This window comes from Phoenix dactylifera, chromosome 2 (genome assembly GCF_009389715.1).
Source record: "Phoenix dactylifera cultivar Barhee BC4 chromosome 2, palm_55x_up_171113_PBpolish2nd_filt_p, whole genome shotgun sequence".
Classification (NCBI taxonomy): Eukaryota; Viridiplantae; Streptophyta; class Magnoliopsida; order Arecales; family Arecaceae; genus Phoenix; species Phoenix dactylifera.
In genome coordinates, this window is record NC_052393.1 from 5,938,876 (window position 1) to 5,962,821 (window position 23,946).

General features: G+C 37.2%; 2 protein-coding genes across 2 annotated transcripts; one reads left to right on the top strand and one right to left on the bottom strand.

Annotated features, from left to right (window-relative positions):
* Positions 1-1,266, bottom strand: LOC103714591 (norbelladine synthase-like). The gene is made up of 2 exons (XM_008801892.4): positions 1,020-1,266; positions 1-470 (listed from the first exon to the last, which is right to left on the bottom strand). Exons 1-2 carry the CDS (start codon positions 1,201-1,203, stop codon positions 169-171), a joined length of 486 nt encoding a protein of 161 aa, XP_008800114.2. The 5' UTR covers positions 1,204-1,266; the 3' UTR covers positions 1-168.
* A 10,024-nt stretch (positions 1,267-11,290) lies between these two features.
* On the top strand, positions 11,291-22,788 carry LOC103714592 (ABC transporter B family member 2-like). The gene is made up of 12 exons (XM_008801893.3): positions 11,291-11,557; positions 11,641-11,695; positions 11,797-11,972; positions 17,257-17,457; positions 17,577-17,836; positions 18,501-19,041; positions 19,144-19,526; positions 19,602-20,017; positions 20,403-20,644; positions 20,736-20,983; positions 21,735-22,147; positions 22,238-22,788. Exons 1-12 carry the CDS (start codon positions 11,291-11,293, stop codon positions 22,786-22,788), a joined length of 3,753 nt encoding a protein of 1,250 aa, XP_008800115.2.
* Positions 22,789-23,946: the final 1,158 nt, after the last annotated feature.

The window sequence follows — 23,946 nt, forward strand, 5'->3', positions numbered from 1 at the left end:
TGAAAAGAAAACCAATGATGATAGATTTCATACTAAAAGATGCAGTTAATTTTCTGCATTTACAAACACTTTTATTTTTATTTCATTGTAGGGCATAACTTGCTCACTGTTACAGCAAGCCTGCCTAGCTACCAGTTCACAGTTACATTGCTTGAGCCAACCATGAATTCAAGAGTTCATGACACTAGTTTTCTTCTCAATGAGGTACTTGGAAATGGTCTCAGCCATGGTTGCGAAGGGCGCAACGGTGACAAAAGAAGCATTGGCCGCATGCTCTTCATCAATTTCATACTCTGCGGTCGATTTGATGATGGAGGAATTGCTATCTTTCTCAATGATCTCAAGTCGAAATAAGAACGAGCGGAAGCCTAAATCCAGGTATCCTCCTTCAACCACCAGTGCTTCCTTCACGCGCTTCTCATTGTCAATTTTGATGAACTTCTCTTTGGAAAATTGTGAGCCGGGCATTCCTAACAAGCAAAACAATTTTTTTAATTTTTTGAGAATAAAAGAAAAAAAAATCGTCGACCGACCAATTCTTTTGAGATAAGATTTACCAAACCCTATTAAATGAAATTCTTGATAGAATGAGAGAGCTTTGGTAAGTTAAATCAATCATTAAGTAGCCCCTAACCTTCATAATAAAAAGTTATTAATTACGATGCCACTAGATTTATTTAGTTCACAGTAAATTGTGTACCAATTTTACTGTGAACACAAGAATTATATAATGCAACAAGCTCATCCCTTTTTGAGGTATAGCTGCAAATAACTAGTAATAAAAACTTGTACAGAATTTCTGTGCTCTCCCATGCCCATACAGCCTCCAAGCTACAGAAATATTTCCCGGATCAAAAGAAGGGAAATTTAGCAATTTTATGACCAACTCAATTACTCAAATGCACCCTGCATCAAACTCACAAGCAGAGCATAATTATATTAAAAGAGAGAGATTGCTCATGTTTGTTCTGAGAAGGAGAATATAGGATTGAGGTCTAATATTGTTAACGATGGCTCACCAGGAGGGAAAGCGAGGCGCAAAACAGTACCGACGCCACCATCCCCTTCGACGATATCGAACTTTTGGACGACGTTTGGGAGCAATTCGACGACTAGTTCGGCCAGTCGAAGCGTGCCGTAGACCTCCCACAGCTCGCCGGCGGGGAGGCCTACCTCTAGCTCATGAAAGAGGCTTCCCTTCATTGCTCCTTCTTCTTCCTTCTTCTTCTTCTTCGGTTTTTTGTGGCCCAAGTCTGTGAACGGAAGTAGACCCCAGCCTCTCCCTATTTGAAAGCCAAGCTTTTTGGAACGTTGCACCTGGAATCTTACGTTGGAGATTCCTTATCCGCAGCGTGACCAAATGATGCTCTTCTGATCTCCTAATCATAGAACTTATAAAAATTTATTAAATTTTAGAGTAAATTACACTAACCTCCCTCAAGACTTGGAATAATTATAGATTTCGATGCCTAACTTTGGCTGTAACACATAACCTTATGTGGATCTCTTTCTTTTTAAATAACCGAAGAAACCTTCCCGACATCATCACTATCCTCCATGAGTCTTAAAATATATTAACTTTGGCTGCACCGCATACACCGTATGACCATACACGATGTCAATCACAGCCGCTCGTTTCTTTAGACTCCATTTATCAAGCACTCATCTTAGCGCACCGTTATAGCTATCTTGATGGATGGCTATAATTTCATCAAGTGGGGCAAATAAGGGCCTATTTCACGTATTTAAGAGATAGGCTGCTTGATGGATGGCTGCAATCTCATTAAGGACCCATTTGGTTCAGTATAAGTATGACTGATTAAGAGCTTAGTTCACTAAAGAGGCTTCAGCCCGCCATGAACTGATGCTGATTAAGAGCCTATTTGGCTTCAGCCCTCCATGAACTGAAACCACTTCATACCATTTACTCTTAAAGTCGATCCATAATGAGAACTCAATTCAACTCCACTTTGAGTCGACCAAAGGTTTGAAGTGGGCTCCCATAATTTGAACTGGATTCAGATGCTTTGCAACAAAACAGGCTTATTAGACCTCTGCTAGATTGAAACTCTTCAAATTGGGCCATTATGACAATATATTTTAAATTCACTTGGGACCTATCAAATAAAATACACGAAATAAGCTCTGGCTATGTCGAATTGAGTCTGGATTTCTGGCTAGGGGTAACAAATCAAGCCCTAAATCTTCTTCATTCTCTTTGCATATATGTAAGTTTGTAATAGGTCATGGGTGCACCATGGATGAGAAATATAAATAAACATTTGGAGTGTCTCATAAACATAGTCGAGTTCGAGTTATGTGAAGAAAAGGCCAATCAAAGTTGGTGCTTTGGTACCAAAAACTATATATATTTGATGCATGAAAAAGAAGAAAATGATAAATACACACTTATTGGTGCATGGCTTGGCCTGGCCTCCCTTTCAATTTTATATACACACACTGTGGGGGAAATGAATATGTTAGAATAAAAACAACTAATAGAGATTTTTAGGTATTCGACGAAAACAGCTCCCCAGTATCTATCTCATGGTGAAAAGTGAGTGCATGCTACATGATAATATTAGCTTTTTTTCACAAAATGACGATATTAGCTTTTACTAATCAAAGTATATATAAGTTATAAAATATCAGTGAGGGTTTCTATGGTTAAAATTTCTCAGGGACTTATGGAGAGACACTTTGAAAAATGGTGGAATAGGTTGGGTTTAGACATGGTTATTTAGGGTTTTTGATTCGAAAGCAATCAGGCCCAGCCCATCACTGTTGACACTAACCTTATACGCTTTCCCATAAATTGGCCCTCCATATGTACTAATGTGACCCCTTTCAGCCCTTAGAAAGTAAAAAATAAAAACAAAAAGTGACCCCTTTCAGAAGCTCAGTCCAGCTGTCTGAGAAGCCTACTTTCTGGCCAAACCAAAGGCAATATTCTATATGACCTTCTGATTTAGCTTTGCCAAAAGAAATACTGCCCCACTTTTAATTTTTGCTGGAGAGAGAGCCCACTAGAAATGGAACCCTCCCCCAACCCAAACAAAAGAAAAAAATGGAACTCTCCCAAATTTAAACACCATTTTCCCCCAACAAAACCTTCAGTACCCAGGCGTCCAGTCCTATCTCAAAACAGAAACCAATATCTTCTAATGCTACTGAACAGAGAAGAAAACAATAATAAAGCAATATATCGTGCATGGGATAGCATTGACTCTCATAAAACCACTTTTCCTTGAAGAGGAAAAAGGTTGGGTAGCCCCGCCAACTTCTATAGGATTTATGAATCTGATCCAAATGAAGATGGATTGCATCAAGTTAAGTCTCAAGAATTTATTTTCATCTCGAGGTCATTCTTATCTGTTTTGTTTTGGAAAATAGAATTTGTTGATTGGATGGAGTATTTACAAGATTTTGATAGCCTAATTATCCCCGGATGATATATCCCCATTGCAGCTGTCTATCACCTTGTGAAGGAAAATATATGCTCTATTATTTGTTTTCCGAATTCGATATACTTGGATCTCTAAGGTCATGTCCAACTTGGCATCATAATGAAATATAATATACAGATTCATAGTTTTTCATTTAAAATAAGCTAGTGGTTATTATAAGTTGTAACAAAAAATAATGTGCTGTTGGATTAAATGATTGGTTATCAAATAAAAGATGATGAAGAACAAAATATTCAAATAATAATGCTTATCCTTATAGTGCAATCATGATTATAGCAAAATAATGATTTAATAATAATATATTATTTTAATTTTCAATATTAATATATTAGAGCTCTAACCTGTTGGACTTTCCTATCATAATCTTTTCTTTTTTCTGAAAAGTAATACCATATATAGGCTTTGGAGTTCATTATGCGTTAAGCTTCTGGCCTTTTCTTTTAAGACCATCACTGAGAGATCTTGAGCCTCACATGCAAGCTAGATTTCGGGACTTCAGATTATAGAAACTATAGTTTCGCATGTTTTATGCACATGCTTTTTTTATAATAAAATGTTTTATGCACATGCTATGTAAGTGAAAGAAAACTTTTGGATGTGAGATCTCTCGCGTTAATTTAAGCCTCGGAACTTTATCTATAAAAAAGTGGCATATTACAAAGTGGCTTATATTTGATTGAGCATCTACTTTTTTAAGAAAGTTATATAAAATACGTGTTATACTCTTAATAAAGAAAAAGATCTTACCATATTCTATCTAAAAACTTAAGAATATTTTTGGAAAAAAATTATCCTATTTTCTAGCCAATGAAAATTGGACTTGTCTATGTCCCACATAGATTTTCTTTTTTTATAAAAAATTAAAAATTTTGTTCCGAAAAAGCTATTTTTCTATTTTTTCTTTTGAAAACTCCAACTAAACTCAAGGTATTTCTCGATTTTGTTGTTGATCATATTCCATTTTTTCTCTTTTCGTGAACCAAACGAGTTCTTAATCTCAAAGCCGGTGGCTTCTTCCTTCACCTAACCCAAATCTAGGAAGGATCACGACCCAAACCTAATTCACTCGGAAATTGATAAATGAGAGCATCTAATCTACAACTAAAAACAGCGATGTGAACCCAAAAGATGATGACGGTGCATCGTCGTGTAGGCGATGCAGTCTTTCAATCGAAGTGATTTGATGTATTAACGACGAATCCTGCCATTGCCAGTTGCCACCATGGCTGTACTCTTTCGACGGAGTCCGGATCTGTAGAAAATTCTTCAGATCTTTATCGAGATTGCTTGAGGATCCCGTTTGTGAGATCTCTTATCCATCTTTGACTTCATTAAATTGGCACGTCATTTCATCTTGATATGGAGAGTGATTTTCCAGATAAGCTAGTTTAACTTAATGGCGTCAAATCTCTGATGTTAGTTTATTTTTTTATATTGATAAAAAATTTAATGGTAATGAAATCTAGTTGGATCTTCATCCAATCAATGCGAATTTTGGATTGTTGGTTGGATGGCTAAGTTGGGCACAAGAGCAAACACTTTCAAACAAGCAAAAACAGATTATTATTATTTTTTTTTTAAAAAAAAAGAGGTTATATCCTCTTTTAGTTTAGGGACCGAACTTGATGATCCGATTCTCCATCTACAGCCATCCGTGTATTGTAGGATGGCCAGTGATGCATTAATGTCCATGCTGCCCGATATGTCATGGGACATCCCGCAGCACATGGACTGTCGTGATTGCGAATTGGACCATCAAGTTCCAACCTTGATCTTGATAGGATACCAACTCTTGAAAACAAAGGGGATAAGGGAGAATTGTATTGATTATTACAACTATTATAATATACGAAGAGATGAAAGAGTGCACTCCTCAAAACCATGCAGGGTTAGGTTTATCCAAAACTTTTGGTAGAGCCCAGCCACCAATGAGACCCGAGCAATGTAATAAATAGTTTGTAGGCATCCCTATGCATACATGGGCACAAATGTTTTCTATGGAAAGGTTCTCATTTTTTAAGGAGTGGTATTCGGTGTTGAATTTATCAAAAAATTTTCCTCCTCTCGTTGTCTTCTTCTTCCTCAGTTGGAATGGAAATCGCTTCTATTGGAACGGATATGGTTGAGCTCTCAAGTAAGGGTATGATAAAGTTGGACATGATTGAGATTCTGTTTGATTAAGCTTTGTTTGAAATTAATTTGAAGCTTGAAAAATTGACATTGAGCTTGATTCATTTATTATTTGATATAGTCTATAATTTTAAACCAAGCCAAATTCAAGCCTTTCTCAAGCATTTTCGTATGTATATCAGCAGAAATTAATTCAAACTTTTAGCAATCTTGAAGCAATCAAACTTGATTCGAGCTCAAATATAGCTTGATTTAAGCCAACTTAATGACAATGTGTTTTTCATGAAGGAAGCCAATTGGTTAATGAGTTGGCAAATAAACGTCTTGAAAGAGATGTTGAAAATGAAGGATGCTATCGTATTCCTCCTGGTATCTCTGATATTGTCAAAATCGTTTCTTTTGGATGTATTTTTCTTACATTTTGAATTTTGGGGCATGCCTCCCTCCCCTCGTAGACACCAAAGAAGAAAAAATAATTCATTTTATGCTTAGTAAATTTAATGATCGATTATAAATTATTTTTGCATATATATCCTTGAAAAATAGTTTATTACATATTTATCCTCCAAAATCAGTATTTCTTATATCTCTAAAATTATCCTTCTTAATCGATATTTCATCCATTAGATTTATGGCTGACAATGTTAATAAATAACCATTTTAAATATAAAATAATTTCATACTCTTTGCATTAATTTACTTGAAAATTTTGATGAAGGTATAGCTCTTTTCAGTACAAAATGAATGTTAAATGTTTTAAAGTTATTAATATAAAACAATAAGTCTCTATTGCTCAAAATAGTTACTATTAACATCAATAGCCAAAAATCTAATACCACTTCAAAAAAAAAAAAAGTTGATTCAAAGGTATATATGCAAATAGTAATTTTTTGTAGATAAATATGCAATAAAATATATTTGTAAGGTATATATACAAAAAATATTCGACTATATACTACTAGAGTTTGTTATGGGTCGGACCTCAAGCCTTCACTATATTCATTTTCAATTGTGTTGGAGCCAAGATCTATTCAAAATTTGATATTTTCCATGTCCAAGCCCAGCCAATGATCAACTCTATATACTACCTACTATATGTTACAATATTACCAAATTCGATTCTTGTCTAGGTACCTTGATTGGGATGGGTTCTTTGTCAAATTTATTTGAAATTTATTACAGACCAATTGACCATATTCAAGATTTGACATCTTTGTTTAACTTCTGCTTGATTTGGATTTTTGACCATAGCTCAAACCAGGCTCGAGTTGCTCTAGTATTTGATAGCCTTACTCACAAGAACATTATTAGATAAATAAATAGATAGATAGAGAGGGGGAGAGAGAGAGAGATGTGAGGTTGGGGGAGCTTCCGGTGGGCTGAACATGTTTGTATCTTGATGTAAAGTAGATAGAGATAGAGATAGATAAATATATGGACAGATAGAGAGGAAGAGAGAGAGAGAGAGAGGTGAGGTTGGGGGAGCTTGGGGGGTGAACATTATTGTATCTTGATGTAAAGTAGATAGAGAGAGAGATAAATATATGGATAGATAGAGAGAGAGAGCGAAAGAGGTGAAGTTAGGGGAGCTAATTGGGGGGTTGAACATTATTGTATCTTGACGTAAAGCAGGTAGAGATAGAGATAGATATGGATAGATATAGAGGGAGGGAGGGAGTGTTGGGGTGGGGGGTTGGGGAGGGCACAAATCAATCTCACCTTAAATGCCGCATTACTATTTAAGAGTTCAATGGATGATTCGTAATATTATTACATAAATATTGGACTGGTAAAATATCTACTTCTCTGTCTATCATACCTACTTCTTAATCTTATTGAAATTGAAACCTATCAATGGATATTCATTGATACAATGTACTAGTTGCATAAATACGATTTGCTAAAAATTTCTATTTTTAATGGAATTAGGCTGCAACTTTGGAACATGTTTTCCATTTCTCAAGTTTATGTGTATATCTTTGCAACATCTCTTTGAGAAAAGTTATAATAACAAGATCATTTTTCTTAAAAGAAATCTTTATCTTCATCCATGTTATAGGTGGCTTAAGATTAAGTCTGGATCTTGTGTGTGCTCTGTTGGGGATAGAATGCAATAGGACCACCTTTTAACCTATTTATTTCATTTTGACCTTTCAAACACTGTTTTCTATTTTATTTTAGGAATACCATTTAGAGGAAACAAGGTGAGTACTCTTTTGGAAATAACTTAGGAGAGCCTAATGGTTACGAATAAGCATGTGTTTGGCTCGTGACCGAAACTAAAATCAAAATAAATTTGAATAGGTATTCCCCACTATATTTAGCTCGTTACTGAAATCTTCTAATATGTTTGAATACTATGAGGGAATTGGGATTGAGCTTTGGAAGATTGGGGTATATTCTCATTTCTTTTTGGAATCAATATGTGAATAGGACCAAAACCCATCTTTCCTCAACAAAATATATCTAAAGTGAATTAAGACCTTGTTTGGCAAAGCTTTTGAAGGGATAGAAAGTACTTTCTGTCCCTCTAAAAGTACTTTTGGATGATATCATAATGTTTGGTAAAAAATTAGAAAGTTGTTCTGGCTTTGCTAGAAAGTTGAAAAAATCTACCTGGAAAAAGCTATATTTTAGAATTTTTCTTCAAAAGTGCTTTCTGATCAATATTGGAAAATTGTTTTGGTTTTAATAAAAAAATTTAATAATCAAAATGCCCACCATGATTACATTTTATATCATACTATATATTATACTATAAATATAATATAATATAATAATAAATTAATAATAATTGTGTTGTATTATCTTATATTCTTACATTATAATAGTATAATATATAATATTATTGTAGTAATGCATAATTATAATATAATATTAGATTTTATTATAAGCATAATATAACATATTATTACAATCATAATTTTATATCATTACAATAATAGTTATATTATGATAATATAAGATATTATTATTACAATAATATTATAATATAGGGTTAATAATATAAAAGATAATATATTAGATCATATTATTTGATTAGATTATAGCAATATTATACTATAATATATCATTAGATTAGATTCTAATCTGTTATATTATATTATATAGCTATATTATATATTATAATTCTAATTATAATAATACAATATTATAGTATAGTAATATTGTACTATTAATAATACATTACTATATCATATTATGTCATATTATGTTATATTATTATGCTATAGTATTCAATAATATATTATGCTATATTATAATAATATTATACAAAAATAATAATATTTTAATATATAATAATATATAATATTATATTGTATTATACTCTACTATACAATACTATGCAATATTCTTTATTATCGTTTTATCATACTAAAAGCATTTTCTCATTTTGGTTACTAAACATATGTTAAAGCTTTTAATAAAAAATCTACTTCCAAAAGTTCTAAAATCTCTACTGCTAACAGCAATTTCACATAGGACATAAGATTCTAATTAATTACTTTCATGTGAAGTCCGGAGTCCACCCCCATTGTTAGTAAAGAAAACTTTTTTCTACTTCACTAACTATGATCAAAGGAAAGCGAAGACGAGGAAAGGTGAAACTACTTCTAGTTGAGGGCTTTGAATAAAGTTGGGATCCCTGTACTAAAAAAAAAAAAAAAAAGTTGGGATCCGGCCAAAGATATCACCCATAGGCAACTAGATAGCCAAAGCCAATCCTAGTGTCTCGATCTTACAGGTTGTAACATTAAATGATCCCCCTCTCTCCCTCTCCCTCTCCGTGCAATAAATTCTCTCACCCGTAGCTCAACCCCACCGTCTCAACCCCTCAACCATCCCCTTCTCAACCGTTTCTGCGTCCATATTTATTTATGCTTAATCCAAAAGAGATTACGCCCGATTTCTCATCTCTACCATGCATGCATACTTCCAGTGTCCATATCGGAGACGATGATGGCCATGCTGCTCTTTGCGCGGATGGGCACTGGGTGAGATCTTCTCATCTAAACTCTGCTGAGTTAACTCAGTGAGATGAGATAGAAATAACTGGAAGTATATATGCAGGCTGTGTTTTAAGTTATTTTAGCTGTAAACCCTATTCAACCTAACTTGAGATACGTGTCTGACTGTCTGTGGGCTTAAATGCAGCTAATACGTTCTTTTGAGATGCTTTGTGTGCATCTTGAAGTAATTTTAGGAACCCATTGAATGGAACCTTATATATATATATATATATATATATATATATATATATATATATATATATATATATATATATATATATATATATATATATATATATGGGTCAGGGAAGCTTAGCTTATCCCCAAAGTTAAACATGTTTTAAATTGAAATATATAGAAATCCTAAATTTCGGATATAATGTTAACAAATGATAAGAGTATCGATGATTTATATTATATATTAAAAACAAATTGAAGCCATGAGTTTCTTTATTTTTTTATCAAAATCTTAATTACTTTTTAAACAAGAATTTATAGTAATGCTAATGGCACAGCCATTTCCTTGACTTTCTTAAATTACGGATCTGGTCATCTTCAAGTTTATTGCTCCAAATTCAGTATATTTGTTGATAAATATCAAAATTTGTCTCCCAACCTTCAATTCTTGCTTCCTACAATAGTAAAACCAAAATATATAGAACTTACTTGAAGAGGCCATTTTGGTCATGGCGAACTTGTGATACCACTAAAAATTCTATTATAGATTGTGTCAGGATCTAGCAACTCCATGGTCTATCCAGTGAGGATTTTGAGTGACCATTCTGATCTAAAAGGGTGCTCAAAATCTCACCCAAAAGGTTTAAAATTAGAACGTACGTAGTCCGGTTCGCTAAATGAGCATGTTTTCAGAGTGAAATTTCTGATAACACTTAGGGCTCGTTTGGTTCGCGGGAAGCATTTTTCCTTCCTAGGAATATGATTCCTGGAAAACAAATTCCTAGGAAGAGGATGCCTAGGAAAGTATTTTTGGCATGTTTGGTTGACCATGGGAAAGTGACAAATTTCCAAGGTGCTTATGTTTGGTTGGCCATCCACTTTCCTAGGAAAGTTATATATAATTCCTATTATGCCCTTAATAAAAATTAGATTTTTAATGCCTCTTTAATGCTTCTTTAATACTGAAGGGACTTTTTGGGAAAAAGTAAAAATGAAGTGATTCCCGCCTCATGGGAAAGTAACTTTCCCATGTTTCTCATGGGAAAGACTTTCCCATGAAATGTGGGAATCACATTCCCATGGGAATACAACTTTCCCTTCTCTCTCATTTGAAAACTCCAACCAAACAAGAGGCATCTCATTACTTTCCCGTTGACCACACTTTCCCCCCTTCTTTTCCCGCGAACCAAACGAGCCCTTACCCGCACGGCCTTCTACTTCTCGCTGTTGCGCGATACGAAACGAGATAACTTCCGGCTTCTCGTTCTCGTTCTACTAACACTTACATTACGTTAACGTCAATATCCTACGGGATGTAACGAGTCAAGCCGTCCGTTTAGCCGCAGTAATGACACGCACGCCTCCCTCAATCCCACACGCTCGAGACGGAAGCCTTCCCTTTTTGCTTTCTTCGAAAAAAACCTTGAATCGGTCCTCCAGGCTCCAGTATTATTATAACTAACATCCTAACCCGGCCAGCTCCCTCATCACCCTCTCCACAAGAAGATGAGCTCAGTAGTAGGCCCTGACAGGAACCATGAAGAGGGCATGAGCAAGAAGGATGGAGAAGGGAACAAGGTCCAACAGGTCCCCTTCTTGAAGCTCTTCGCCTTCGCCGACGCATGGGACTACTTCCTTATGGCCTTGGGCTCCATAGGCGCCTGCGTTCACGGGGCATCCGTCCCCGTCTTCTTCATATTCTTCGGCAAGCTCATAAACATCATCGGCATCGCCTACCTCTTCCCTACGTCGGTAACGCATAGAGTTGCCAAGGTAAATAACGACGCAGCAACACTTGCAGTACGTAGTATTCATATTAATATATCCAGCTCTAAGATCTTGTATTATTTTTGCAGTACTCCTTGGATTTCGTTTATTTGGGGATCGTTATATTGTTCTCCTCATGGACTGGTACGTACGTGTTTTTTTTTCTTTCTCTGAATCGTTTCTTGTGATGGTTTTGAGGGTCGAGAACTCTGAGAACTCGAAAGCTCTCTGAATCTTTTTGTCAGAGGTGGCTTGTTGGATGCACACGGGGGAGAGGCAAGCGGCAAAAATGAGGCTAGCCTACCTTCGCTCCATGTTAGATCAGGATATAGGAGTCTTCGACACGGAGGCTTCGACAGGAGAGGTGATCGCTGCTATTACTAGCGATATCATTGTAGTCCAGGATGCCATATCTGAGAAGGTATGTGAAACTCTGGCAAGAATTTCTCATTGTTTTGATGCTAGATATTTAAAAACGAAAAGTTAAAACAGATTTTGTAGTTTATTTATTTGGTTTCCAAAGTTTAGATCTTGGTAATAATGGGAGTAGGTGAAAATGATATTATTCCTTCCTGAAGGAGCCTTTACTTCCTGCCTTTATTTGGTTCTGTGGGTGATGTGCTTTCTACCTACTGTTCTTCATGAGCAAATGATGTTGGGATCGGATGTCTCTTCTTTTAAGGTCACTTTTCCATGCCATGTATTGTTTTGGTAATTGAGCAATAAGTAGAGTTGTTGCAAGCATTAATTGTCGACGGTAAAATAGTGGGAATACTGTGCTTACCCCGCCATTTCTACTCCCTTTTAAGTTCCTGATACGTATAAATTTTGGGAAACTTGAATTGCATTTCTAAGTTTAGCGTACAACACATGGATTTTTAGGATTGTAGTACAACGCATGCGATGCGTGTGGCAGGGAATTTGGTATCACTTTTCTATACCTGAGTAAGAGATGAGCATGGAAAAATATTTTAAAAGAAAAATGTTGAAGTTGGAAAGGTTTTAGATCTTGTCTTTTATTTTTTTTATTTTTTTTAGATATATTCGTATTAGAATTGTATGAGTCATCTATTTCAGCAAAAAAAAAAAAGTAGCCTTGTGGTAAGGGGGCGATAATTCCGCCCAAGTTGCCCGGGTTCGAAATGCACGGGCGTCGATTAAATTAGGGGACCGGATTCCCCACGCCCGGCTGGCTTGTTGGCGGTTATACTTTCCTTCCACTTGTACCAAGGTGGCACTGGGGTGACGTACCCACACGTGAGGCGGTGAACCCAGTGGGGCGAGCCCACGGGTCGGGGAAGGCACGCGAAACCTGCGACCTGTATCGAACATTCCCTAGTGGAAGGGGGGCTCAGTAATGGGGCTGCTACGCAGGTGGGCTGGTCCCTCCCCCTCTCCTCCTTTTTTTTAACCAAAAAAAAAAAAAAATAGTAGTAATCAAAGGCAACCTCTAATTGTTCTTATGATATAAAGTAGAGAATGGAAACAATAAGAAAATACTTGAAATTATATTCTAAATTTTTTGATATTTGGCATTACCAATCTCCACCCCTCAAACAAAAATTATGCTCATAAATGACCTGCCATCGTAGCATGCAGCCTTTCATCCCTAATATTTGAATTCTTGGTTTTTGTCAACTCGCATTTTGTTAGATGTTTTTATTCTTTGCAGAATTCTTTATCGAATGATGTATTTTGCATAAAGATATCAGAAATAGACTGATATTGGGGAAGCGGAATAGCGATGAATTCCCGATCTAAGATTTGTTATTTTTCAGCATAGTTTCAATTTGCTTCATCGAAACTCTAATTTTAGAATATATATAAGATTTTGGCTTATCAAACGAAAATTATAAAATAATTACAGAAAATGCTAAAGTAACAATGGAATCTCGAACAGCAAAAAGGATCACAGAGCTGATGACCTATTGTTGTGAACTTGTATTGTGTCATCTAGTGGCTGCTAATGATATATCTAAGAAGCCAATTACAGAGGAGCCATGCACAGCTAGTTTATTTATGTGAGATTCCTATATTATTGTAGTGTATTTCTTCGAATAAGTATATAGGTCATAGAGTACTAATTCATGTTTCTAAGTATGCACTTGGATGGGTTTGGGGGTTGTATTTTCGGTGCGAAAGAATGATGGATCTTCTTTCATGACTTCGACCATTAAGATCGTGCACAGATCTCCAAACACTTTGAACTTGCTCACTTGTCCACGTACACATATCTCAAAGCGACTATTATGCGATCCAATGGTGGATGTGAGTGAAGAAAAATAAATTATGCTTCGAAAGGTGCACCCCTAGCCCTAGAGTGAATGCCAAACCGAGTTTTATGGACCATAAATAGGTAAGACGGTTAAAACTAGATTAGATATTCGGTGATCTTGAATAGTTTAAATATGAGGATAATATGGCAAGTGGCTATTAGAGAATGGACCAGTTTGCTGGATCTGGCCCATCTAATAATTTGTTCGAGGACCGTTCAGGGTACGCATCATGGTGTGTTTTTTTCCAATGAAACTAATCTTCCAGTGAAGCCCATCTCCATCATCCCAATTCCAATCCTTCACTCTTGGAGGGATCTGACGTTAAATCTTGATCATCATGTGCCGAAGAGAAGGTTCATTTACGAGTAGGGGTCCACCGGGAGGACATTCGCTGTAGCATCAGATCATGATCGTACGGTGTTGGTGAGAGAGGGAGGCCGGAAGTTTCATTGCGCCAGGCCCTTTGCACCCTACTTTAATTTGTTTCACGGAAAAAGCTTTGGCCTCCGGCCTCCGGCTGGCGTCATCAATGGGCGTTGTTTTATTCCCAGAATGCCCCTAACGTTGGCGGTTGGGGATTCGACCCCGTTCTAGCCTCTTTTTTTTATCCTTTTATCAGCTGTTACGGTCGAGATGCACGTTGTTTTCATTTATGAGGCGAAAATTTTAGATGTTGCCGACATTTGAAAAGTTGTTCTTCCACATCATACGATGTGATTGGAGCTATGCACAGTTGAAATTGAACCATGAGTTATCACACTAGGGTGAATTTTTGTGTCATTTATTGGCTGCCGTTATAAGTATAATTTTGTGATTTTTAATCATAAAGTGCTTACTTTGGATCGTATTAGCGCCCTATAAATTTGTTGATATTTTTTTTTCCTTTGATTAAAATGACAGTGGCATCCATTTGATTTGTGTATTAGACATTTAGATTAGATGGTAATAAATAAAATATTGGATAGAGCCTCTAAATGGAAAGATTTGCGATGATTAGTTACTTGTAAAAGAGAGAGAAATTTGCGAGAGCAAATTCAATGCATTGTCTAGCTCATCATTTTGTTTCATTTGGTTCTACTTTTACAATTATTTGGTGGATTATATTCATTCTGGTTTAGTATAGAAAACTCTCATAAGAAAGGCAACAAAATCATAAGAAAGTTTCAAAATGACAAAGCATTAGAAAAAATAAAAAGTTGAGAGAAGTATTAATTTGTTTTAACATAATATAAATTAAAATTTATTCTTGTACCAGCTCGTACTTGTTAGGAAATGTGAAGAATATATATCAAGTTATGTTTTGCTCTAAAAAAAAAGACCTACATTTAGATATGATAAAATTTAGGTCAAATTGAGATCTACAATAAATCACAATCTTGTGCCACCTACTTTTTTGTTCTTTTTATTTTTTTTCTTTTTTATTGAGGGGAAGGGTGGGGGATGAGGGTAGAAAGATATCTTCATAATATTTAATTTCTACTGGTTATTCCAATTGAGGTAAACCAACTAAATAAGAAACCAGGCCATCTACAATATCCTCTCTTTGCTATCAACTATAAAAGTTGGATGATCCAGTGAATTTTGTTGATGTATACATGAGCTTTTGTTTTTGTATATATCTTAATATCCTATGTTTTTGTTGATCTAATATGTTTACCCATTTTCAATGCATATGCTTAACTACTACTAGATGAGTTAGTAGGTAGCAGAAAGCTACATGCCCTAGCTTAAATCCACAAGCAAATAATATGTTTACCCATTTTCATGTAATTAGATGTTTGACAAACTTGCAAAATAGAAAATGTTTGCCATCTTTTGTGTGAGAGGATGGTAGCTTGAAGGCTCGTAAATAATTTAAGTTATGTTTGTTTGTTATGGATTTAGAGGTTATTTTTATTAACAAAAATTATCGAGTAGCTAGTAGATGAAGGAAAATACTTCATCGTACGATGCCATTTTCTAGCCAGCATCAGCACATGGTGATTAATGAACCAATTTGTAGGGTCTACTACCCACATGATCCCTATGTAAGGTATTAATCATCAATTGCCATGGCAGATTGGTATACTAATATGTTTACCCATTTTCAATGCATATTCTTAACTACTACTAGATGAGTAAGTAGGTAGCAGAAAGCTACATGCCCTAGCTTAAATCCACGTGCAAATAATTATATTATGCTATAAGATTACAACTTTCATATAATTAGATGTTCGACAAATTTGCAAGATAGAAAATGTTTGCCATCTTTTGTGTGAGAGGATGGTAGTTCGAAAGCTCGTAAATAATTTAAGTCATGCTTGTTTGTCATGGATTTAGAGGTTATTTTTATTAAGAAAATTTTATCGAGTAGCTAGTAGATGAAGGAAAATACTTCATCGTACAATGCCATTTTCTAGCTAGCACCAGCACATAGTGATTAATGAACCAATTTGTAGGGTCTACCACCCACATGATCCCTATGTAAGGTATTAATCATTAATTGTCACGGCGGATTGGTATACTATGTGGGGATCGGATTGATGCCCGGTAACAAGAATATTAAAGAAATTATTTAGACTTCTCTGGTCAAACCAAAATTATTGTTCTACTGCTTGAGTTCCTAGCTTCATATGAAGTCGGGTGAGTATTTGCAATATAATTGTATGTAAGTCCAAATTGAATTTTATATTATTTCAAGGCCCTAACTCAAAAGTTTTGGCTAGGAGAAATGGCTTCATTTGGTTAAAAAAATTAAGTTGAAAAATACTATACTTATATCCCTCATTAAACGTTGAGTTACTTGCAAGTCCCAAAATTATAACATTCACATAGAATCAGCTGGATTCGAATTTTACAAAAATTAAATCATTTGCATGAGAAGAAAAATATAACCATGTTTTTGTTAAATTTTAAATTACTTACCACAAGTCAAAAAATTCATATAAATTCGACAGCATTCGCCATCTTTATTGTATGTTTTTTCTCATATGAAGACTTTATATGGTCGATCTCAAATTATTTAGCTTTATATAACAAAGCATATACGCTTATACTCAAGAAAACCTCCGGATTTTCTTTTTTTTTTTCGACTTCATACCCTTGTTCCTTCGCGAATCCATGGCGACCGCCGCTCTTCCCCAACACGGAGCTCCCCGGCGAGCGATGAGGCGGTGATCCTCCTCCGTCGTCGTCCCTTAGCGCCATGGCTAAGCCTAAGGCTAGGGTTAGAGTTTCGGAGGGGAAGGGGATGATCGTGGAATGGCTAGGTTAGGCTTTCTCTATCGTTTAGACTGGCGAAGAATTTGCATAGAGTTTTCGGTTCAATTGCTTTAAATTCTTCGATCGTTGATGGATTTCAACGAACATCTTGAATGCAAGTTCTTAGGTGTAACCAATCAAAGCTCACCATTGGCTAATAATTGAACTAAAGCGCAAACTTTGTCTTAGGTTGGCAATTTCTTGCACTACATCAGCCGATTCGTCGCCGGCTTCGCCGTCGGATTCGCCCACATCTGGCAGATCGGCCTCGTCACCCTCTCCATCGTCCCGCTTATCGCCATTGCCGGCGGCATCTACGCCTACATCGCGACCGGCCTCATCGCCCGAGTCCGGAAATCCTACGTCAAGGCCGGAGAGATAGCCGAAGAGGTCCAGCTCCAATTCTCCGCATCTTAATCCTTTTCTTTTCCTGATATACATTCGTATAAGTTGTCTAAACTGGGTGAATAATTTGTATTAATTTTGGTCTCTGATGTTTATGTGTGTAGGTGATAGGCAACGTTCGGACCGTGCAAGCGTTTGTAGGGGAGGACAAGGCGGTGAGGGCTTATAGGAATGCCCTACTGAAGACTTACAGTTATGGGAAGAAGGGCGGGCTGGCCAAGGGACTTGGTCTTGGGTCCATGCACTGTGTTCTCTTCTGCTCATGGGCTCTGCTTGTGTGGTTCGCTAGCATTGTTGTCCATAAGAATATATCGAATGGAGGAGAGTCGTTTACAACAATGCTCAATGTTGTCATCTCTGGACTGTAAGTTTCACCAACCTATTGTTTGATGGTTATGTTCTGTTTCCAGGATGTAATTCAACCCTGAAACATGGAACAAGAAGACTAACCTTTAATGGTAAAAAAAGAAAAAAATGTGGTTTATGAACCCATTAAAATTTTCAATTTGAATTTTTGTGATGGTTCTACACATTAGATTTGGTATTGCGTTCCAATTCATTCCCATTCAATTGATTAATCATGTCCTGTAGGGCAGGCAGTTATTATATCTAGTCTCCAGTAATCGCTTTATAGAAGAATGGCATTTCTGGTAGGTATGCCTCATGCAGTTTTGGTACAATGATTTGTTTCAAAGTGGTAACTTGTTCATGGAACATCAACATACAATGTAACTTTTGTAGGAAAATATATCTGTTGAATATCCTTTACACTACTATTTAATGCTTCGAAATGGTTCTGCAAGTTCATCTGTTTTTTCTTTGGATCATTGCTTTTATTTGTTAAAAAATCATACGGAGATTATTTTTGAACATATCATTGCAACGGAATTTCCAGGAACTGAGAGAACATGAAAGCAAACATATTATCTTGTTTCTAATTTCTCAAACTGATATCATAAGGCAATGGCCTTAATATCAAAAGTCAACAAGGTTATTCCAAACATAATGCTATTTGAAATGCTCTTCAGGTCATTAGGCCAGGCAGCGCCAAACATTTCCACATTCCTCAGAGCAAGAACTGCCGCATACCCAATCTTCAAGATGATAGAGAGGAACACTGTTAACAAAACAAGTGCAAGGACAGGCCGGACGCTACCTAGTGTTGAGGGGCACATCCAGTTCTGCAATGTGTGCTTTAGCTACCCATCACGTCCTGATGTCTTCATCTTCAATGGTTTAAATCTAGACATACCATCTGGGAAAATTGTTGCCCTTGTTGGTGGAAGTGGGTCAGGAAAGAGCACGGTGATCTCGCTCATTGAGCGGTTCTATGAGCCCCTCTTTGGGGCAATACTACTGGATGGCCATAACATTAAGGAATTGGAGCTCAAATGGTTGAGGCAGCAGATTGGGCTGGTCAATCAGGAGCCTGCCCTTTTTGCCACAAGCATCCGGGAGAATATCCTCTATGGGAAAGATGATGCGACGTTGGATGAGATAACACGTGCTGCCAAGCTTTCAGAGGCCATCACTTTTATAAACCACCTTCCTGATCGATATGAGACACAGGTCATTGTTCTCTGTCTTATTCTTACAATTGTCATGCTAGTAAGTAGTAACAGCTTGTCATTCTTCTTATAAGCTTAGAACATAGATGAACCAATATTGCAGGTTGGTGAGCGTGGTGTTCAATTATCAGGTGGGCAAAAGCAGCGTATTGCAATATCAAGAGCAATACTTAAGAACCCTTCTATCCTCCTTCTTGATGAAGCTACGAGTGCACTTGATGCTGAGTCCGAGAAGAGTGTTCAAGAGGCACTCGATAGGGTCATGGTGGGTCGCACTACAGTTGTGGTTGCGCATAGGCTGTCCACAATCAGGAATGCAGATGTCATTGCAGTTGTCCAAGATGGGAAGGTTGTGGAGACTGGAACTCATGAGCAGCTCATGTCAGATCCTTGCAGTAACTATGCGTCGCTAGTTCAGCTGCAAGAAGCCTCTTATCAACAATGCTCATCATACTCAGAGAGCAGCGGTACAGCACGACCTCTAAGGTAATTCTACTTCTTAGTATTGGCCTACATTGCACACATGTTGGAATGCTGGCTTACTCACGTCCTTTGTTTTAGCATCAAATATTCTCGAGAACTGTCTGGTAGAAACACAAGCTTGGGAGCGAGCTTCCGCTCTGAAAAAGATTCCGTTAGCCTCTATGCTCCTGAATCAAATGATTCACCAAAAGTGAGGCATGTGTCCGTTAAAAGATTATACTCCATGGTGCGGCCTGACTGGATCTTCGGTGTTTTTGGCACTATAGGTGCCCTTGTGGCTGGTTCCCAAATGCCACTATTTGCTCTTGGAGTAACACAAGCTCTCGTTTCCTACTATATGGGTTGGGAGACAACACAGAGGGAAGTAAAAAAGATTGCAATCCTATTCTGTGGTGGTGCTGTTCTCACTGTCATATTCCATGTCATTGAGCACCTCAACTTTGGTATTATGGGTGAAAGACTGACACTTAGAGTGAGAGAGGAGATGTTTGGAGGTAAGTTGCTTGACTAGATTTCCTTTGTTTAGTATACCGTTGATATTGCTTTTCTGAATTATGCTTCCATGAAAGTCCCTATCTAACCCATGCCTCTATAAACTGATATAACCAATGTATAAATCGTTCAACTTTGATGCCATGTTAACTATTACCCTACTATCCTATTTGGAGAATTAGGAGCCTTTTGTATGATTAACGAGAAAAAAGAAGGGAAAAACTATCTGTATATTTGCAGAAAAATTATAGCTTGTATATTTCCTCAAAAGAAATATTTAGCTCATATGCTATGCTTGACATGATGTATTAGTCCTTTGTAAGAACATCTTCAACATGTTTTGGGTAATTATCTGATGTTTTTTTTTCAATACTTGTTCAATCCTAGCCATTTTAAGAAACGAGATTGGATGGTTTGATGACACCAATAATACTAGTGCAATGTTGTCATCTCGCCTGGAAACTGATGCCACTCTACTACGGACAATAGTTGTTGATCGCTCAACGATCCTCCTGCAGAATATTGGAATGATTGTAACCTCACTCATCATTGCTTTCATCCTGAATTGGCGTTTAACTCTTGTTGTCTTAGCCACATACCCATTGATGGTCAGTGGGCATATCAGTGAGGTTTGCTTCTCCCCGTCGGCTATGATTGTCAAAGTGTTCTTAAACCCATGAATCGCCCATTCTTGCTTTCTTATATGTTCAACTACTGCAGAAATTATTCATGCAAGGTTATGGGGGCAACTTGAATAAGGCGTACCTAAAGGCGAACATGCTTGCTGCTGAGGCTGTAAGTAACATCCGCACTGTTGCTGCCTTCTGCTCAGAAGGGAAGGTTATTGATCTCTATGCCAATGAGCTCAAGGAACCCTCCAGGCGATCTTTTCGGCGTGGCCAGAGTGCAGGAGTTTTTTATGGTGTCTCTCAGTTCTTTCTCTTTGCTTCATATGCTCTGGCCTTGTGGTACGCGATTCACAAAGCTTGTGCAATTTCTTTATCCTTCACTAGAGTGATTCTTGTGCTTGGCTCACAATTTGTGGGAAAATCTTGATGAATAACAATGATTCTAATTGACTTTATTACCTACTAGATCAGACTAATCAAATTCCCTAGGGTTTCCAGGTTATTCACTCTTTTCCTAGGAATCCAACTGACATGAGGTTATACAAGAGTGTTGATTTGTTGAACTTGTTCAAAAGTCGGTGTCAACAAATTTGCCTATAATTTGCATCTTGAAATTATAACTACAAAGAAGTAGCATTTTCCCAGCATTTTGGGGTCTGCTATCTGAATTCTAATTTGGCTTTTTTCAAAATTAGACAGCGGGATTGATAAATGGGCTTATCAATTAGCTATTTTGGTATACAGCCTACCAATGTGGGATCATCTACCATTGGAGTGTCGAACATTAGAAATAGGGATAGAGCATTTACAGATGAGGTTTAGTTCATGGTTTACTGGATCCAGACTCAGCCCAACTGCGTATCGAGTAAAGATTCCAGCCTAAATCCCTTGTATTTAAAGTGAATTGAACTGATCTGGATGCAAATTTTAAAAGATATGTCATTGGGTCAAATTGCTAGGTTGGATTAGGTCAGTATTTGTTGTGCTAGTTCCTGCTGCAGTTTTGGTTAGGGTAAATCTTCCCCTGCCTGCTTTATCATCCAGATCTTTTACATGGATAGTTGCTAAGAAATGGTCTGTGTTTTTGCAGGTATGGGTCAGTTCTCATGGGCAAAGAGCTTGCCAGCTTTAAGTCTGTCATGAAATCATTCATGGTTCTGATAGTTACGGCATTAGCCATGGGAGAGACACTAGCGCTAGCCCCAGATATTATTAAAGGAAATCAAATGGTGGGATCAGTGTTTGAGGTGATCGACAGGAAGACTGAGGTCTTAGGTGATGTTGGGGAGGATGTGGGAAGGGTTGAGGGAGCGATCGAGATGAAGGGAGTGAAGTTTTGCTATCCTTCTAGGCCTGAAGCTATCATTTTCAAGGACTTTGATCTTAAAGTGAAGGCCGGGAAGAGCATGGCATTGGTGGGGACAAGTGGTTCAGGCAAGAGCTCTGTATTAGCGCTGATACTAAGGTTTTATGACCCAACCGCAGGAAAAGTGCTGATTGACGGTCTGCCCTCTAGACTTTCTTTTTTCTCGTACTGATACATACACTCCACATGTTTGGTTCAATTTCTACTTACGTATTTAATTCTTACAGGTAAAGATATTAAAAAACTTAGGCTGAAATCCCTCCGGATGCACATAGGCCTTGTTCAACAAGAGCCGGCACTCTTTGCCACGAGTATTTATGATAACATCCTCTATGGTAAGGATGGTGCCACAGAGGCAGAGGTTATTGAGGCTGCCAAGCTCGCAAATGCCCACTCCTTCATCAGTGCCCTCCCAGAAGGCTACTCGACAAAAGTTGGGGAGAGAGGAGTCCAACTATCAGGTGGGCAGAAGCAGCGCGTCGCTATTGCCCGAGCCATTATCAAGAATCCTGCCATCCTGCTGCTTGATGAGGCCACAAGTGCGCTTGATGTCGAGTCAGAGCGTGTGGTCCAGCAGGCACTTGATAGGGTCATGAAGAATCGCACCACAGTAATGGTAGCACACAGGCTATCTACTATCCAGAATGCTGATGTTATTTCGGTGTTGCAGAATGGGAAGATCATAGAACAAGGGGACCATTCAACCCTGGTGGAGAATAAGAATGGGGCCTATTTCAAATTGATCAGCTTGCAGCAGCGGCAGCAGCAGCAAAAATAACCTACTCTAGCAGTCTATTCCGCCGTGTTTGCCACAATCATACCATAACTCTCTGAAGCATGACTGGCACACACCATGTGAGATCAGGTCTCAAGTCATCTGCATTAACTGCTGACAGTTGGTGACCGTGGCTTACACAACTGAACTGACCTCATTCATATACATTTGAGTTGTGTTTCATAGTATTAAATCCTTCACTCCTCTTCTTTTCTTGCTCCATCCAATCTGTGAAAATATTATTGGTGTTAATAATAATATTTATACCGGATAATTCTTTTGCAGTCCGAACTTGCACCGTGAATGGGGTTTTGGTTAGTCTCCCTCCCCACTTTTTTTTTTTTTTTTTTTTTTTTGTGAAAAGGAAAGTATTTTGGACTAGTAAGTTTGGTTTCTGGTGCATTATTTATATTTGATGTATGTCTCCGATCAAGATATCATTGTATGGGTATGTATAATTAGATATTCAGGTTTATTTTATCATGATCATAAAGTACATTGAATTTAGTTGTACCTTTTTTTTTTGACTCTGTTTGCCCCTTGATCAATTAGGGTGTATTTTTAAGGAAAATTGTATGGAAAGAAACAACACAAAATGAAGTTTATTTAAAGCCCCGGCATCTGGCATACAAAGATTTTTGATCTCAGGAATAGACTTCAATTAGGTCAGTATTATAGTTCATTCAAATCTTAGAAGGATCAGCAAGCTGAAAGTAACTTCTTGTGAATGTATTTTGGTGAGCGGTGACTTATTAGAATTGGTGGGTCTATTACAAGAACTTGGCCAAGACCTTATGCGGGACTGTATAAATTTATATCTTCTTGGGTCAATATTCTTGAGAACTTTTAAAGAACCTGCCTTATGTAAAACAGAGCCTTGTGGTCGAAGCAATGAGCAAAGCACTTGAACTTCCTAGTAGCTGCCATCCTGCTCTTCCCTTTTGTACTCCTATTTTTAGTCCTTTGTGTAAACTGCGACTTCATTGGGCATCGACATCAAACAGGTTCCGTAGAAGAGGAAGCATGGTAAAATCAAATCTTATGTAATTGGTAAGGTCACTCTCTGATACTCCAAACTCTCCAATGTTGTTTCTTCTTAATATTACGGTTCCTCAAAAAATCTAATCATGCTGCAGAATTTATGTAAAGTGCTAGCGTTAG